The sequence below is a fragment of the Nycticebus coucang genome, chromosome 10 (assembly GCF_027406575.1).
Source record: "Nycticebus coucang isolate mNycCou1 chromosome 10, mNycCou1.pri, whole genome shotgun sequence".
Taxonomy (NCBI): domain Eukaryota; kingdom Metazoa; phylum Chordata; class Mammalia; order Primates; family Lorisidae; genus Nycticebus; species Nycticebus coucang.
In genome coordinates this window covers 126286493-126303975 of record NC_069789.1, presented here as the reverse complement: position 1 = coordinate 126303975, position 17483 = coordinate 126286493, and the positions used below count along the sequence as shown (strand labels likewise).

General features: G+C 42.7%; 2 protein-coding genes across 7 annotated transcripts in view; one reads left to right on the top strand and one right to left on the bottom strand.

Annotated features, from left to right (window-relative positions):
* Window positions 1-17483, bottom strand: part of ZNF565 (zinc finger protein 565) — an 80872-nt gene that overhangs the window by 17158 nt on the left and 46231 nt on the right. Inside the window, exons 1-7 of one of the 6 annotated variants that reach the window (XM_053603956.1) lie at window positions 17267-17362; window positions 11082-11180; window positions 8831-8901; window positions 8192-8265; window positions 6406-6499; window positions 1086-1212; window positions 330-425 (exon numbers count right to left, since the gene is read on the bottom strand). In XM_053603956.1, coding sequence (XP_053459931.1) covers window positions 330-425; window positions 1086-1212; window positions 6406-6408 — 226 coding nt within the window. In that variant the 5' untranslated portion in view covers window positions 6409-6499; window positions 8192-8265; window positions 8831-8901; window positions 11082-11180; window positions 17267-17362. Of the gene's footprint in view, window positions 1-329; window positions 426-1085; window positions 1213-4977; window positions 5106-6405; window positions 6500-8191; window positions 8266-8830; window positions 8902-11081; window positions 11181-17266; window positions 17367-17483 lie in introns of those variants that run through there. The other 5 variants (XM_053603954.1, XM_053603952.1, XM_053603957.1 and 2 more) reach the window with 5 other exon arrangements.
* LOC128595415 (ATP synthase subunit ATP5MJ, mitochondrial) lies at window positions 7512-7896 on the top strand. Its single transcript, XM_053604023.1, has one exon. It carries the CDS (start codon window positions 7567-7569, stop codon window positions 7741-7743), a length of 177 nt encoding a protein of 58 aa, XP_053459998.1. The 5' UTR covers window positions 7512-7566; the 3' UTR covers window positions 7744-7896.

Here is a 17483-nt window from a genome sequence, read left to right as displayed (position 1 = left end):
AGAATCGCTTGTGCCCTACAGTCTGAAGTTGCTATGAGCTATGATACCAAGGCACTTTACTGAGGGTGACAAAGTGAAAATCTGTCTCAAAAAAAAAAGAAAGAAAATGTGATGGAAGAAAGAACGAGAGGAATTAACTGGGGTTGAGAAAGGTTCCCTTGGGAGCTGATACTGGTAAGGTCTTTGGTCAGCACTTCTTCTTAGGCCTTTATTCTAAAGTAGGGCTTCAAAGGAAGCCTGCCGGCAACCACGGAAGTTACTGTATTCATTGACTCACCCACTGGCTATAATCCCCAGTGACCTTCCCTATCTGATCAGCCCTCGCTCACCTGAGCACCATGGTCCTGTCACGTCATTTGCAATCACCCAGGGCTCTTTTCCTTGCTCCAATAAGGAGATGACATCAGGCTTAGAAATGGAAAGTCCTGTTCACAGGAAAAGAAATGCAGCATGGTCATAATGTTCCAAAATTCAAACCCAGTCCTTTGGTCACCATGGGAGAGGCAATTATAAGGAAGGTGTGAAGGTTTCCAAAGGATGGGAAGATGGAGGTGCCCAATGCAACTACTCATTTCCAATTCCACAAAGCACAAAACAGTTCCCCTGGGAACAGACAGCAGAAACTTGTGAGTTGTCCGAGAAATTTACAGTGAAGAAACCAGAAATTCCAGAAGGGTAATGCTGAATTATTTGGAGTAGATAAACTATGGTGATTATTCTCCATTAACTGTCTTCTTCCCCTCCAATCCATTCCTTGATGTTCCTGGCCCTGTCCTTACCGTAAAGGACTGTTATTATTCCTGCCCTATGGTTGCCTACAGCATGGCAGATGGACAACACTGGCAGGAGGTCAGCAGGCAGGAGAGACAGTGCAAGGCATTTCTCACCCCTCTCCCTCCCTCCTTTGGTCCAGGGGTTGAGAGGTAGCTGTGGTTGCTACTGGCTGGTCCCTTCTCTGTGGCTCTAGTTCTCAGTGACAGCAGTTTTCTCTCTATGCCCCCGTAGGCCAGAGGTGGAAACAGCCTCCCATTGTTGTCCCTGGGCACCTTGTTTCCTGTCTGGTCCTGTGTGCTGGATGTCCTTACCTAGTGACACCAAGTTACTGAAGTTCTCCAAAGTCACATCCCTGTACAAGTCCTTCTGAGCAGGTTCCAGGCACTTCCATTCTTCCTGAGAGAACTCTATGGCCACATCCCTAAATGTCACCAATCCCTGAAACAACAAACCTACACATTAGTAGTAAATTAAAAGACTTTTGTTTTTTTCACTTTTCATCATGAAAACTTTCAAAATACACAAAAGTATAAAGAATAGCACACAGTACTGGCCCTCATGAGCCTATCATTCTGCTTCAACAATTAAAAGATGCATTATCTCATTTTATCTTCTGCCTTCCATTTCTATTACTAGAGTATTTTGAGGGAAATCCTACATGATATCAAACATCATATTATTTCACCCACAAATACTTTAGTATTTAAGAGCATACACACTTTTTTTTAAAAAAAAAAAAGCATAAAAAGCAGAATATCATTACTATACTTAATAAAATTACAATAGGGTGGCACCCATAGGTCAGTGGGTAGGGTGTCGGCCACATACACTGAGGCTGGCAGGCTCGAACCTGGCCCAGGCCAGCTAAAACAATAATAACAACAGCAACAACAAAAAAAATAGCCAAGCGTTGTGGCAAGTGCCTGTAGTCCCAGCTACTTGGGAGGCAGAGGCAAGAGAATCTTGTAAGCTCAAGAGTTTCAGGTTACTGTGAGCTATGATGCCACAGAACTCTACCCAGGGCAACAGGTTGAGACTCTGTCTCAAAAATAAAATAAAATAAAATAAACAATAATTTTATAAGAAACAGAATAAGTTCCAATTGTCCCAATTTTCTCATAATTGATTTTTTAAATTTATTTTTTGTTTTTTATTTTTTTGACACAGAGCCTCAAGCTGTCGCCCTAGGTAGAGTGCTGTGGCATCACGGCTCACAGCAACCTCCAACTCCTGGGCTCAAGCGATTCTCCTGCCTCTGCCTCCCAAGTAGCTGGGACTACAGGCGCCTGCCACAACGCCTGGCTATTTTTTGGTTGCAGCCATTATTGTTGTTTGGCGGGCCAGGCTGGATTCGAACCCACCAGTATGTGGCTGGTGCCTTAGGTGCTTGAGCCACAGGCATGGAGCCCTCATAATTGATTTTTTTTTTTTTTTTTTTTTTTGTAGAGACAGAGTCTCACTTTATAGCCCTCGGTAGAGTGCCGTGACCTCACACAGCTCACTCCAACTCCTGGGCTTAAGCGATTCTCTTGCCTAAGCCTCCTGAGTAGCTGGGACTACAGGCGCCAGCCACAACGCCCGGCTATTTTTTGGTTGCAGTTTGGCCGGGGCCGGGTTTGAACCCACCACCCTTGGTATATGGGGCCGGCGCCTTACCGACTGAGCCACAGGTGCCACCCCTCATAATTGATTTTTAAAAACAGTTTGTTCAAATCAGGCTTCAGACAAGATCCACACATTACATTGTTTTTTGTTTTTTTTTTGGAGATATAGTCTCACTTTGTTGCCATAGGTAGAGAGCTGTGCTGTCATAGCTCACAGCAACCTCAAACTCTTGGGCTTAAGTGATCATCCTCCCTTAGCCTCCTGAGTAGCTGGGACTACAGGCACTTGCCACAATCCCCGCATAGCTTTTCTGTTTTTTTTTTTTTTTTTTTTTTAATTTGGCCGGGGCTGGGTTTGAACCCGCCACCTCCGGCATATGGGACCGGCGCCCCACCCGCTGAGCCACAGGCACTGCCCAGCTTTTCTGTTTTTAATAGAGACGGGGGTCTTGTTCTTTGTTTAGGCTGGTCTGGAACTCCTGAGCTCAGGACACTGACCTGCACCGGCCTCTCAGAGTGCTAAGATTACAGGTGTGAGCCACTGTCCCTGGCTATACATTGCATTCAGTTGATAGGTTTCTTTCTTTTTTTTTTTTTTTGTAGTTTTTGGCCAGGGCTGGGTTTGAACCTGCCACCTCCGGCATATGGGACCGGTGCTCTACTCCTTTGAGCCACAGGCGCTGCCCAGTTGATAGGTTTCTTAAAGTCTCTCAAATCTCTAACAGACCTCACGAACTCTTTTTAAAATTTTATTGCCATTCATTCATTAAGGAAACATTTGAATCAGCAGAGTTTCTCACATTCTTCATTTGGCTGATTGAATCTTCATGGTCTAGTTTAATGTGCTAATTTATTACCATATTTCTTTTTTTTTTTTTTTTTTGTGGAGACAGAGTCTCACTTTACTGCCCTCGGTAGAGTGCTGTGGCGTCACACGGCTCACAGCAACCTCCAGCTCTTGGGCTTATGTGATTCTCTTGCCTCAGCCTCCTGAGCAGCTGGGACTACAGGCGCCCGCCACAACGCCCAGTTATTTTTTTGTTGTTGCAGTTTGGCCGGGGGCTGGGTTTGAACCCACCACCCTTGGCATATGGGGCCGGCGCCCTACACACTGAGCCACAGGCGCTGCCTTATTACCATATTTCTTGTAAAGTGGCAGTTTAGATCTGGAGGCCTGATTTCCATTTTGGGGGTGGGGGTATTAACATGTCAGCGGTGGTATTGTGTATTTCCTATACCATTCCATTAGGAGGCGTGTGATGACTGGGTGTCCCATTTATAATGAAGTTAAAGTTGAAGAGGAGGTTCAGGTTTTGACAACCTGATCCTTTCAGTAAAATACTTTAAGAGGAGAAGATGAAGAAGGGCACTGTAGGAAGGAGGCGATCCAGCAAGCAAGTTAGGCTTGAATGCCTATGTCATAAATGAAGTACAATAAACACAAATGTGACTAAAGGCAAACATGCTCTTAAACATTCCTGTGGCTACAGATAAAACTTCCTACAGACAACAGGACTCTTATATTTTCCACACAGGAGAGCTAAGTGGGGTCACATAAACCAGTGGTTCTCAAACTTCCTAATGCTGCGAGCCTTTAATACAGTTGCTGTGGGTCACAACAGGTTGAGAACCACTGACATAAAGAAATATAGAAAACAAATAGCAACATGGGCCTGGCAAATAATAATGTCTTTTTTTTTTTTTTTATATCTTTGCCACATATTAATATGTACAAAGTTTCATTTTAAAAAGTATATTCACATTCAAATAATCTTTTTTTTTTTTATTGTTGGGGATTCATTGAGAATAATAATGTCTTTTAAAAATGAATCCCTTTCACTACTTCATGCTTCAGATAATAAAAATAAAGATAGAATTCAGGCTGGGCACAGTGGCAGATGCCTATAATCCTAGCAGTTTGGGAGGCCAAGGTGGGAGGATTGCTTGAAGACAGGAGTTCAAAACCAGCCTGGGCAACATAGCAAGATCCTGTCTCTACAAAAAATAAGAAATTAGCTGGGCATGATGGCACATGCTTATAGGCCCAGCTACTTAAGAGGATGAGGCAAGAGGACTGCTTAAGTTCAGGAGTGTGAGTTTACAGTGAGCTCTGATGATGTCATTGTACCCTAGCCTGGGCAATAGAGTGAGACCTTGTCTCAAAAAAAAAAAAAAAAAAAAAATAGAAAGAAAGAGATACAGAATTCAAAATGTCTTATAAATCTCTAACTTAAGAAGTAAGATTTATAGAAGTTTTAAAACTATCTTAAAGAGTCAGGAAAATATTTATTCTATGGATCTTAACCTGGGTAATACTTTCTCCTTTAGGATGCATTTAGGACCATGTAGGGAATGATCTAGTTGTTCTAAAGTCGGGGAGGGGGCAGTCTGAAGGAGCAGTATAACACTGGCCTTTAATGCCCGGCCTCAAGAACACCAAGTACCCTGAATTATGTGGCCCATATACCCAGGGCCGTCCCATACAACAGCAACTGTACTACTGAAAATGACAACAGTTTGTTAGATACCATGAGCATATCTTTTTACGGCAAAATTTTAAATAAATGCAGGGATTTTTATTGGCTATATAATATTGTACCTTATATATTGTAAGATACATTCATTCCATTATTTTGGAGCATTTAGCCTAAAAAGATGTGTAAAATCTTCACTTTACTAGGTACTCGTTAATATTCATATTCCTTCACTATCCACTTCTCCTTGTCCCTGAAATAGAAAAGCTGATGAAGCATTTACCTGAGTCACATGAATTTGGTCCCACAAAAAATACATGTCCAACTTCAAGATGGATCATCTTATAGTTGTTCATCCTTCATAAATTCCCTCACAAGACAGAAGAACTTTCTTTAACTAAAATACCAAATCACAGCCCCCATTCTAATGGCCTCAACATTAGGAGATACCACGTATTGAGACCAGCACCAACCATCACAGTTCCTATCATGTTTTCATGAAGAGAGAGGAGTGGAGGCTTCGACTAAAAACACCCTGATGTCAGATAAAACATAACAAACAACCACTTAAATGCATCTCTCAGCTCCCAAGAAAATAAGGGAAATTCAATCCCAGAGTTCACAAAAGAAGCAACACACACACCCACACGAACCCAGAGAGGGCTCAGCAGGAACAATATATGAAGTCAAATGCTTTGCTAAGTCTTAGTATGGGGCCTAAGATACACACAAAATGGGATGTGAACCCATGAAAAAGCTGAGATCTTAAAAGATGAGATCCTAGAAGTTACCTCAGTGAAATGGTGGGCTCCAATAAAAACCTTGCTGGAAAAGAATGACAGAGTGACAAGGAACCTGTGACAGCTCCAGATAAAGAAAAAAGTATTATCATTAATGACACTACTACTACTACTAGTAGTAGTAGTTGTTAGTATCTCTTGTCAACATATGACTAAAGGCCTACTCTAAAGTAAGTCTGAAATTCAAAATGATATAATTCATTCAGCTGGGAAAGCCCTAGGTGAAAAATTAAAGTATGTCAAGTTTGAGAACACTCCTAGGTGTAAAACCTTTCTGAAAGAAAGCAGCCCCTATCCAGTTGCCTAAGGACTACCACATATTAAATTAAATCAACCAAGACAATTCAATGGCGAAAGATTAGTCCTTCAAACAAAAGATTAGTCCAGTACTAGGAAACTGGATAGCCCTATTAAAAAAATAAAGTTTGAGTCCTATCTCACACCAAATACAAAAACTAACTCAAAATGGATCATAGGCCTAAATGTCAAAGTTAAAACTATAAAATTCTTAGAAGAAAATGTAGGAGCATCTTCATGACCTTGGGTCAGGTACTGGTTTCTTTAGATATGCACTAAAACACATATGACAACAGATCAAAAAGATAAAATAGACTTTATCAAAATTAAAAACTTTTGTGCCACAAGTGATTCCATCAAGAAAGTGAAAAATCTAATCCACAGAATAGGAGAAAATGTTTGTAAATCATCTTTCTAATGAAGGACTTGCACCTGGAATATAAAAAGAATTCTTACCATTCAATAATAAAAAGGCAGTGGTGGCGCCTGTGGCTCAAAGGGGTGGGGCGCCAGCCCCATGTGCCAGAGGTGGCGGGTTCAAACCCAGCCCCTGCCAAAAACCACAATAAATAAATAAATAAAAAGGCAACACAAATAAAAACTGTGGGATAACACAAATCATACAATGCACACTTACTAGACAGAAAGTGAGTGAAAATGGCAAATAACATGTTAGGATTATTATAAAAATAGTTTTGCCCCTGTAGACTTCCTGAAAGAGCCTCAATGTCTTCCTGGACCACATTTGGAGAACTGTTGATCTACTGCTACACAATTTAACATTAATGATTTGAAAAAATCTTGTCACAAAACATATAGAGCATGATAACTTTACATCAAATTAAAAAAACAGAAGATCCAATAGTTATTTTGCTCCGTGAGCAGTCATATATGATGAAACTATCATATAAAATCAAAGGACTGATAAATATAAAATTAAAAGTATTCATTACCATTGGTGGGAATAGTAATGGGATATGAGAAAAGATGTGATCAGGGAAGGGAATGTAGGTTGGTTAGATGTTATATTAATCTGGGTGATGAACACATTAGTGCCTGTTATTGTTTGGATATTTGTCTCCTCCAAACTTCATGCTGAAATTTGATTCCCAATTAGATAGCAGGGTGCAGGTTCCTCATGAATAACTTAACACCCTCCCTGGGTAAGTTCTCACACTATTAATCTCTCTGAAAGGTGGTTGTTAAAAGGGGCCTGGCACTTCTCCCCTCTTTGTTCTTTTGTTTCCTCTCTCCCCTTGTGATCTCTGCACATGCCAGCTCCCCTTCAACTTCCACCATAAATGGAAACAGCCTGAGGGCCCAATTTTGCACTTTCCAGCCATCAAAATTGTGAGCTAAATAAACCTTTTTTCTTCATAAATTACCTAGCCTCAGGTATTCTTTTATGCACTAGAAAAATGTATTAAGATAGTACTCATTTTATTATTCTTTATGCCACATATATGTTACAGAAATGCTTTTGTATATATTTGTTGATAGTATGAAATGTTTTATGATTCTTAAAAGGAGGCTGACATTTAAAAATAGAAGAAAGGGACCTTTAACAATATCTGGCTGTGGACCTCTGCTGGGTCCAGTCGTTGCTTTGGCGCTGAGATGCTTCAAAGCATTATTAAAAATGTGTGGGTCCCCATGAAACCTTACTATACTGAAGTTTACCAGGAGATCTGGATCGGAATGGGGTTGATGAGCTTCATTGTTTATAAAATCAGGAGTGCTGATAAAAGAAGTAAAGCTTTGAAAGCTCCTGCACCTGCTCATGGTCATCACTAACCAGCCTCACTTGGAGCACACAAGAGATGGACCCGTAGAGCTAAGCAAAGCTGTGTCACATGGACTGTCCCTGTGTACTTGTATAAGTAGCATGTACTCATGGCATGAATAAATGTGTCTGTGAGATGCACCACAAAAAAAAAAAAAAAAAAAAAATAGAAGAAAGGAATCCACCCTGGTCAATGGAAAAGATTCAGTTACCTCATCTTTGGTGCTATTCAACCATGGTTATGATAAAAGAGACTCTCATAATCCTCTAAAGAGAACATTACACACATGTGAATAGTACTGAAGAAGAGAGGGCCACTAAGGGAAGTGGGCATCATCACTCATTCCCTAGAATGGAGGAACTCTGAGCAGGTCACAGACAAATTTCAGGAAACATAAATGTTCATGTAATCTTGAGGGAAAATGGATTATTCCAAGGATAGAAAAAATTTCCACATACCTGGGCCATGGCTTTTAGAACTATCTGACCTGCTTTGACTTCTCTAGATTCTTCTCTTGGACAAATGCAGAGTCCTAAAAGAGCAAAATAGAGGGAGAAGGAGTAAATCTCTGATGAACTGAGCTTGCCTTAGCACTCCCAATTAGATGAGCTTAAAACAATTTGTACTTCCACTGTCCCTGCTTTGCTTCCTCCACCCTCTCCATGTCCCACTGTGCAAACACTAATATTAAGAACAACAGAGATCACAAAACCCACCCTCCCTAAACACTAAGGAACTCAAAAGCAGTCAGATAGTTTCAAGACAGATGTGCTCCAGCACTGAGACAGAACCCAGGCACCTCAGCAGTAGGGATAACAGCTGAGATAGTCTCCCACCTTGCTAATGCTAAGCTAAACCTTAATCTTATTCTGGCTAGGATGTAACTTGAAATTTTTCTTACATGTCATTTTTTTTTTAAAGGTTATACTGATTTTGTGGATATAAACAAAATTTTCCAATATAAACATTATCCAAAAAATCAATACATTGAGAGATATATACGTTTTCAGGCAATATCAATATTCTGAGCCAGACAATAGAAGACTGGTTAAGTAAATTAAAATATTTCTATATAATGGTAATTTTGAGGGTGGTACCTGTGGCTCAGTCGGTAGGGTGCCAGCCCCGTATACCAAGAGTGGCAGGTTCAAACCCGGCCCCAGCCAAACTGCAACAAAAAAATAGCCGGGCATTGTGGTGGGCGCCTGTAGTCCCAGCTACTCGGGAGGCTGAGGCAAGAGGATCCCTAAGCCCAAGAGTTTGAGGTTGCTGTGAGCTGTGACACTATGGCATTCTACCGAGGGCGACAAAGTGAGACTCTGTCTCAAAAAATAAAAAATAAAAAAATAAAATAATGGTAATTTTGAGTACTCATAAATTTAGTAGTAATGTAATAATTAATAACAGAAAATGTTCCAGATATGGTTAGTGAAAACAGAGTAGTTAACAAAATAGCTAGGGGGCGGCGCCTGTGGCTCAGTCGGTAAGGCACCGGCCCCATATACCGAGGGTGGCGGGTTCAAACCCGGCCCCGGCCAAACTGCAACCAAAAAATAGCCGGGCGTTGTGGTGGGCGCCTGTAGTCCCAGCTACTCAGGAGGCTGAGGCAAGAGAATCGCTTAAGCCCAGGAGTTGGAGGTTGCTGTGAGCTGTTTGAGGCCACAGCACTCCACCGAGGGCCATAAAGTAAGACTCTGTCTCTACAAAAACAAACAAACAAACAAACAAAAAACTTAAAAAAAACAAAATAGCTAGGCATCATGTGGTCCGATTTCGTTCTTTTTTTTTTTTTTTTGAGACAGAGTCTCACTGTCTCTACCCTCAGTAGAGTGCTATGGCATCACAGCTCACAGCAACCTCAAACTCTTGGGCTTAAGTGATTCTCTTGCCTCAGCCTCCCAAGTAGCTGGGACTACAGGCACCCGCCACAACGCCAAGCTATTTTTTGTTGCAAGTTGTCGTTTTTGTTTAGCTGGCCCGGGCTGGGTTCAAACCCACCACCCTCGGTGTATGTGGCTGACGCCATAACCACTGTGCTACAGGCGACGAGCTGGTCCTATTTCTAAAATGCATGTATTTAATAATATATCATATAGGGGCCGGGCAAGGTGGCTCATGCCTGTAATCCTAGCACTCTGGGAGGCCAAGGCAGGTAGATTGCCTGAGCTCAGGAGTTCGAGACCAACCTGAGTAAGAGTGAGACCCTGTGTCTAAAAATAGCCAGGTGTTGTAGTAGGCACCTGTAGTCCCAGCTACTCCGGAGGGTGAGGCAAGAGGATCGCTTGAGCCCAGGAGTTTGAGGTTGCTGTGAGCTATGATGCCACAGCATTCTATCCACAGTGACAAAGTGAGACTCTGTCTCAAAAAAAATAAAATATATAGGGCGGCGCCTGTGGCTCAAGGAGTAGGGCGCCGGTCCCGCATGCCGGAGGTGGCGGGTTCAAACCCATCCCTGGCCAAAAACCACAAAAAAAAAAAATAAAATAAAATAAAATAAAAAATATATATATGTATTTGTGTGTGCATAAATATCATATAGATAACACAGACAAAATCAGATGGAAAAATGCCTTGGAAGTTTTACCGTTAAACATAACTTCTGAGTTGTTGTCTTATATTTTCTTATTTTTATTTATATGTTTTTTTTTCCAATACCATGCATTTATTTTGTTTTATTTTTTGAGACAGAGTCTGTGTTGCCCTGGGTAGAGTAACACAGCATCACAACTCCCAGCAACCTCAAACTCTTAGGCTCAAGAGATCCTTTTGCCTCAGCTTCTGGAGTAGTTGAGACTATAGGCATCTGCCATGATGCCCAGCTAGTTTTTTCTTTCTTTTTTTTTTTTTTGTAGAGACAGAGTCTTACTTTATGGCCCTCGGTAGAGTGCCGTGGCCTCACACAGCTCACAGCAACCTCCAACTCCTGGGCTTAAGCGATTCTCCTGCCTCAGCGTCCTGAGTAGCTGGGACTACAGGCGCCCACCACAATGCCCAGCTATTTTTCGGTTGCAGTTTGGCTGGGGCTGGGTCCGAACCTGCCACCCTCGGTATATGGGGCCGGCGCCCCACCGACTGAGCCACAGGCGCCGCCCATAGTTTTTTCTATTTTTAGTAGAGATGGGGTCATGCTGTTGCCCCACTAGTTTTTTCTATTTTTCATAGAGATGGGGTCTCACTCTTGCTCAGGCTAGTCTCAAACTCTTGAGCTCAAGCAATCCACCTGCTTCAGCCTCCTAGAGTGCTAAGATTAGTGGCTGGCCCGTGTACTGATTTTTTAAAATGCTGTAATTCCAAATTTTGTTAAATGTAAGCCACTCCCAAATAGCAGATGAAAACGAAAATACTTACTTAAAAATATCTTCCTCTGAATAGGAAATAATAGCTCAGGATATTCTAAAAACAGTTGTATTTTCACAGATGACTCTTGTTGCTTTTGCTCCTTCAGCTCTGAAAAGGTTAAAACTCCGTGATTCGGTAACTATATTCATGTGTGCTGCAGTCCTACCTGGAAAAGAACTAAAAGTCACCTGTGTGTATAGGTGATGTTTCCTTTAAGTATCTTCTTGCCAGAGGGATTTATGATGTTCCTGCCTGCAACCTATTTACCCAAATGTCCTCTACACAGCTACGGAATGATCTTGCTGGCCTGGCACAGTGGCTCATACCTGTAATCCTAGCACTCTGGGAGGCTGAGGCAGGAGGACTATCTGAGCTCAGGAGTTGGAGACCAGCCTGAGCAAGAATGAGACCCCCATCTCTACTAAAAATAGAAAAAAAGTAGCTGGGCATGGTGGCCAGCGCCTATAGTTCTACCTACTTGGGAGGCTGAGGCAGGAGAATCATTTGAACCCTGGAGTCTGAGGTTGCTGTGAGTTATGATGCCACAGCACTCTACCCAGGGTGATAGAGTGAGACACTGTTTCAAAAAAAAAAAAAAAAAGAAAAGATAAGATACAGGAGGGTCTCACTCTGTCACCCAGGCTGAAGTGTAGTGGTATGATCACTTCTTAAACTGTAGCCTTAAACTGTTGGGCTCCAGTGATCCTCCAGTAGCTAGGACTATAGGCATGTGCCACTACATCTTTTTATTTTTATTTGTGTGTGTGTGTGGGGGGGGGTGTGTGTGTGTCTTGTGAGGTTACCTAGGGTGGTCTTGAACTCCTGGCCTAAGGTGATCCCCCTGCCTCAGCCTCCCAAAGTGCAGAATTACAGGCCTAATCCATCCAGTGTGCACTCTCCTTCTCTGCCAGGGAAGGACTCAGTGAGAAGGTATTGACCGCCATCCAAGAAAACAGCCCTGATCTGGATCTGACTAGGCTGGCACCCAGACCTCAGTCTTCTGGTCTTCAGAACTACACAATAAATTTCTGTTGTTTAAGTTATCCAGTCTATGGCATTTTGTTGTGAAAGCCCAAACTAAGACAGATGTCAATACTACCCAAACTGAAGTACACATTCAATAAAATCTTTATCAAAATTCAAAAATGTTTTTAAATTCCAACATTTTGCAGAAATAGAAAAATCCATCCAAAATTGACATGGAAGCTAAAGGGTCCCTGAATGCAAAATAATCTTGAAAAAGAACAAGGTTGGAGACCTCAAACTTACTACAAAGTTTTTAAAACAGCAATTAAAACTACATTTTTTTTTATTTTTATGATTTATTTATTTATTTTTTTGAGACAGAGTCTCACTTTGTCACCCTCCGTAGAGACCCATAGCATCATAGCTCACAGCAACCTCAAACTCTTGGGCTTAAGCAATTCTCTTGCCTCAGCCTCCCAAGTAGCTGGGACTACAGGCGCCAGCCACAATGCCCAGATATTTTTTAGAGATGGGGTCTCGCTCTTGCTCAGGCTGGCCTCAAACATGTTAGCTCAGACAATTGACCCATCTCAGCCTCCCAGAGTGCTGGGATTACAGGCGTGAGCCACCATGTCTGGCCAGTAATTAAAACTATCTGGTACTGGTATAAGGACAGATATATAGAACAATGAAATAGATGGAAGCATATATAGATATATGCATGGTTGCTCACACCTATAAAGGAGCCCAGAAATCAACCCCCATGTATTTGGTCATATGATTTTTGACAAGGGATTCTCTTTCTCTCTCTTTCTTTATTCTTTTGAGATAGAGTGTTATTCTGTTGCCCCAGTCTAGAGTGCTGAGGCATTGGCCTAGCTTACAGCAACCTCAAACTCCCGGGTTCAAGCAATTCTTTTACCTCAGCCTCCCAAGTAGCTGGGACCAGTAATTATTATTATTATTATTATTTTTGAGACAGAGTCTCACTTTGTCGCCCTCAGTAGAGCGCACTGGCATTACAGCTCACAGCAACCTCAGACTCCTGGGCTCAAATGATTCTCTTGCCTCAGCCTTCCAAGTAGCTGGGACTACAGGTGCCCACCACAATGCCTGGCTATTTTTTTTAGAGACAAGGTTTTGCTCTGGCTCAGGCTAGTCTCAAACCTGTGAGCTCAGGCAATCCACCTGCCTCAGCCTCCCAAGTGCTGGGATTACAGGCGTTAGTCACCGCACCCAGTTTGGTCAGTAATTCTTTTTTTTTTTTTTTGGTAGAGACAGAGTCTCACTTTATGGCCCTTGGTAGAGTGCCATGGCATCACACAGCTCACAGCAACCTCCAACTCCTGGGCTGAAGCAATTCTCTTGCCTCAGCCTCCCGAGTAGCTGGGACTACAGGCGCCTGCCACAACTCCTGGCTATTTTTTGGTTGCAGTTCAGCCCAGGCCGGGTTTGAACCCGCCACCCTCGGTATATGGGGCCGGCACCTTACCGACTGAGCCACAGGCGCCACCCTGGTCAGTAATTCTTAAACTACTTTCTAGATAGGATAGAGCAAGCAAATAAAATAAATACAATAGAGCCTCCATAAGTTGACCACCCAAGGGACTATTACAAACTGATCAACATACGCAGGTGGTCAATATAAGGAACCAGGCCTACACTATACTGATACATAGATGTAGTACATGTCTGGTCTATGAAAATTACGTCAACTTAGGAGATGGTCAATGTAGGGAGGTGGTCAGCTATGGAGGTTCTACTATACATTGTGGTTAATGAAAGACAAGTTTTTCACCGTCAAAGAAAGGAGTTACAAGAAGATGAAATGGGAGAAGGCTAGAATGAACCCTGTGGTGCTGAACTGAAATTGGAGATGTTATATGAACTCAGGGATTATCTGTATATACACACATACAGACAGAGATGTGTATATGTACAGATACATGTATTTCATAGCTATATTTCCAGCTGAGGGCCTGGAAGCAATGGTATTTTAGAAGCAGTCAGCACATCTAATTCCAGTTTCAAAATATCATCTTCTAGTAAAAGAAGTCAGTGCTTCCTGGGAAATTTGTTTATTCCAGGGCTGGGGCAAGGAAGTACAAAATCAACCAAGAATACTTTGTGGTGCCAGAAAATAAGGAAGTATTAGAAAATAAATAAATAAATAACGGTTCACACAGAAAGGACACAGGAGTCAACTCAAGGGGGTCAAATGTATGAGAATTTAGGCAACAAAATAAGGAAAGTCATGGATTATAACCTATAGAACAAAAGAAATTCCAGCCCATACTTATATAATTCAGTAAATAAATAAGGAAGAAGAAAAATCTCTTTGTAACAGTCAGATTCAAATTAATAAAGGAAAAAAATCATGGAAACAAAGACTCCACCATTTGGCAAACAACTGTAATAACTTTGTCATGCAAGCATCATCAATGGATGTAAAGGCTAGTAGGTAAAAGCAGGATTAGAAATAGGACATTTACATAAGCTTAAAGTATTTCTCCAGAAGACATTAATCATAATGAAAAAAAAAACCAGTGATTTTGCAGTAGAAAACTGTCAGACAACCCTTTACTCAAGTGATTAAAATTAACATCACTCATAATGTGACACATTGACCTCATAAGTCCCCTGATATGCTGCACTGAGAGGGACACATCACTTCTGGAGTATTCTTGCCTCAAATGCATAATGTGAATTTAATCATGAGAAAATATCAGACACCTTCAAATTGAGGAACATTCTACACTGCAGAATCTACTAAACAAAAGGCCAGTACTCTTCAAAAGTGTCAAGACCATGGAAGATATAGAAAGATGGAAGACCGCCGGGCATGGTGGCTCATGCCTGTAATCCTAGCACTCTGGGAGGCCAAGGCGGGTGGATTGCCTGAGCTCACGGGTTTGAGACCAGCCTGAGCAAGAGCAAGAGCAAGAGCCCTGCCTCTAAAAAAAACCAACTGGGCGGGCGCCTGTAGTCCCAGCTGCTCAGAAGTCTGAGGCAAGGGGATCACTTGAGCCCAAGAGTTTTTTTTTTTTTTTAGAGACAAGAGTCTCACTTTGTTGCTCTCTGTAGAGTGCTGTACCATCACAGCTCACAGCAACCTCCAACTCTTGGGCTTAGGCGATTCTCTTGCCTCAGCCTCCCAAGTAGCTGGGACTACAGGCACCCACCATGCTGCCTGGCTATTTTTTTCTGTTGTTGTTGCAGTTGGCCAGGGGCAGGTTTGAACCCGCCACCCTTGGTATATGGGGCCCGCGCCCTACTAACTGAGCCACAGGCACCGTCCTGAGCCCAAGAGTTTGAGGTTGCTGTAAGCTATGATGCCACAGCACTCTCCCAAGGGTGACAAAGTGACACTCTGTCTCAAAAAATAGAAAAAAAGAAGAATTATGCCAGATCAAAAAAGACCAAGTATACGTATCAGCTAAACTGCAACAATATAATACTGGATTGGATCCTGCTCCAGAAATATGACATTAAGGGATATTGATAAAATCTGAATAAGGTTGTAGATTAGTTAATAGTAGTATATTGACATTAATCTCCTGATTTTGATCATGTACTGTGATTATATAATATACTAATATATGGAGAAGCTGAATTAAGACTATATGGAAATTCTATTTTTCTAACATTTTAAAGTCTAAAAGAAAGACAAAATTTTAAATGAACGGGGAGCAGGGAGGATAAGGGCCTTTCAATCTATCTTCCAGGCACCCAGTAAATTACTCTAATGGCAAATAGTGGAGACCAGTTTACTTTCATAGGGATGGTTGGGAAAGGGTGGAGGTGGTGGGAAGGGGTGGTGGTTCTATTACAAGAAATTTCAGAAGGAAAGAAAAGCATCCATTGAAAATCAAGAAGGGCTTCACAGAAACAAGAATAAAATTTGATATACCTTGAACTTAGCTTTTGGATGTGCAATAGCATGTTTCTTGGAGAAGAATTAAAAGAAAGGAATCGTGAATGACCAGAGGAAGGAGGTCAGAGAAAACTGGTCAACCTAACCAATCCCAAAATCACCCGGAAAGGCTGAGGTCATTACTGTCCAGGATGAGAATCTCTGACTTCATAGGTTCTGAAGGGATCAGAGCACTGGAGTCCCTGGCACACTTGGTGCTGTACAAATGGTCACAATGTCACACAAACATAACCACACACATCCACTCTTTTTTTTGAGACAGATTGTCTCTCACTTTGTCGCCCTTGGTAGAGTGCCATGGCATCACAGCTCACAGCTACTTCCAGCTATTGGGCTTAGGTGATTCGTTTGCCTCAGCCTCCTGAGTAGCCAGGACTACAGGCGCCCACCACAACGCCCGCCTATTTTTTGTTATAGTTTGGCCAGGGCTGGGTTAGAACCCTCCACCCTCGGTATACAGGGCCAGCATGCTACCCATTGAGCCACAGGCACGGTTCCACACATCCACTCTTGAGACACACAAGGACACAACCACATAGTCAAAGACACCTCCATACCCTCACACAGAGTCACAATCACACACCCACTAAGACATAGTCACACAATCTAATTACCACTGTGATACAGTCACTCCCACATATAGTCACGGGCAAAACACCCCAAAATCCTCTATATAATCACAGACACCTTCTCGGGGACACACACATCATTGATACTTTACATCACCCAGTCATATCTCAACATTTACTCTTGGACACAATGACCCAAAGAAATCCCACACCCGCACAACACGCTTAAAAAGTTACCATTTCTCACCCCCTCCAAGGGACGCAAGAGGAATATACACGCCATGTTACCACATAATCACAGGCATATGGCAAATGCACACAGTGACACACACGGCCACAATGTCATACAACCCAAACATACACCCACCTTGCACACATGCAATCATAACCGCACAGACACCTGCACGAGCACAACAGTTACACTCACACCCCAAGGAACGAGACGTACAGGCAACGATAGACAACAGCACCCAGTGTCACCCCTACAGTCACAATGATCTTACACCCCGATATAGAGTATCATACATGGTTACACAAAAACAATTAGACATACACCCTGGAGACAGGCGGGTACAACCGCACACTCACGGTACCCACATCGGGACACAAAGTCACAATCAAAGACACAATTACAATCGCGTATCCACAGCCCGCTCCTGCCTGCGCGCACAGACCCAAGGCCCGGGACACGCCCCGTCCCCGCCCCGGACTCCCAGACCCCTCACCTTCTGCCTCCCCTGGTCGCGTCCGGGTCCTTACGGAGGTAATGATTTCGCCACGGCGTTAAGCGAGGCGTAATGTCGGGCCGCTGTGGACCCTGGGAAAAGTAGTCCAGAGCCAGACCGGGCTCGGACAAGATGGCGTCCGCTTATCTCTGAGTCTGGGCATGGCCGGTTTTGACACTGAGTCTGGGAGGCTTCAAAAGGTAGCTGTTGCGGGGCC

Bases quoted from the DNA above. Each gene is read 5' to 3' on its own strand.
- LOC128595415 (XM_053604023.1), top strand. From the start codon at position 7,567: ATGCTTCAAAGCATTATTAAAAATGTGTGGGTCCCCATGAAACCTTAC.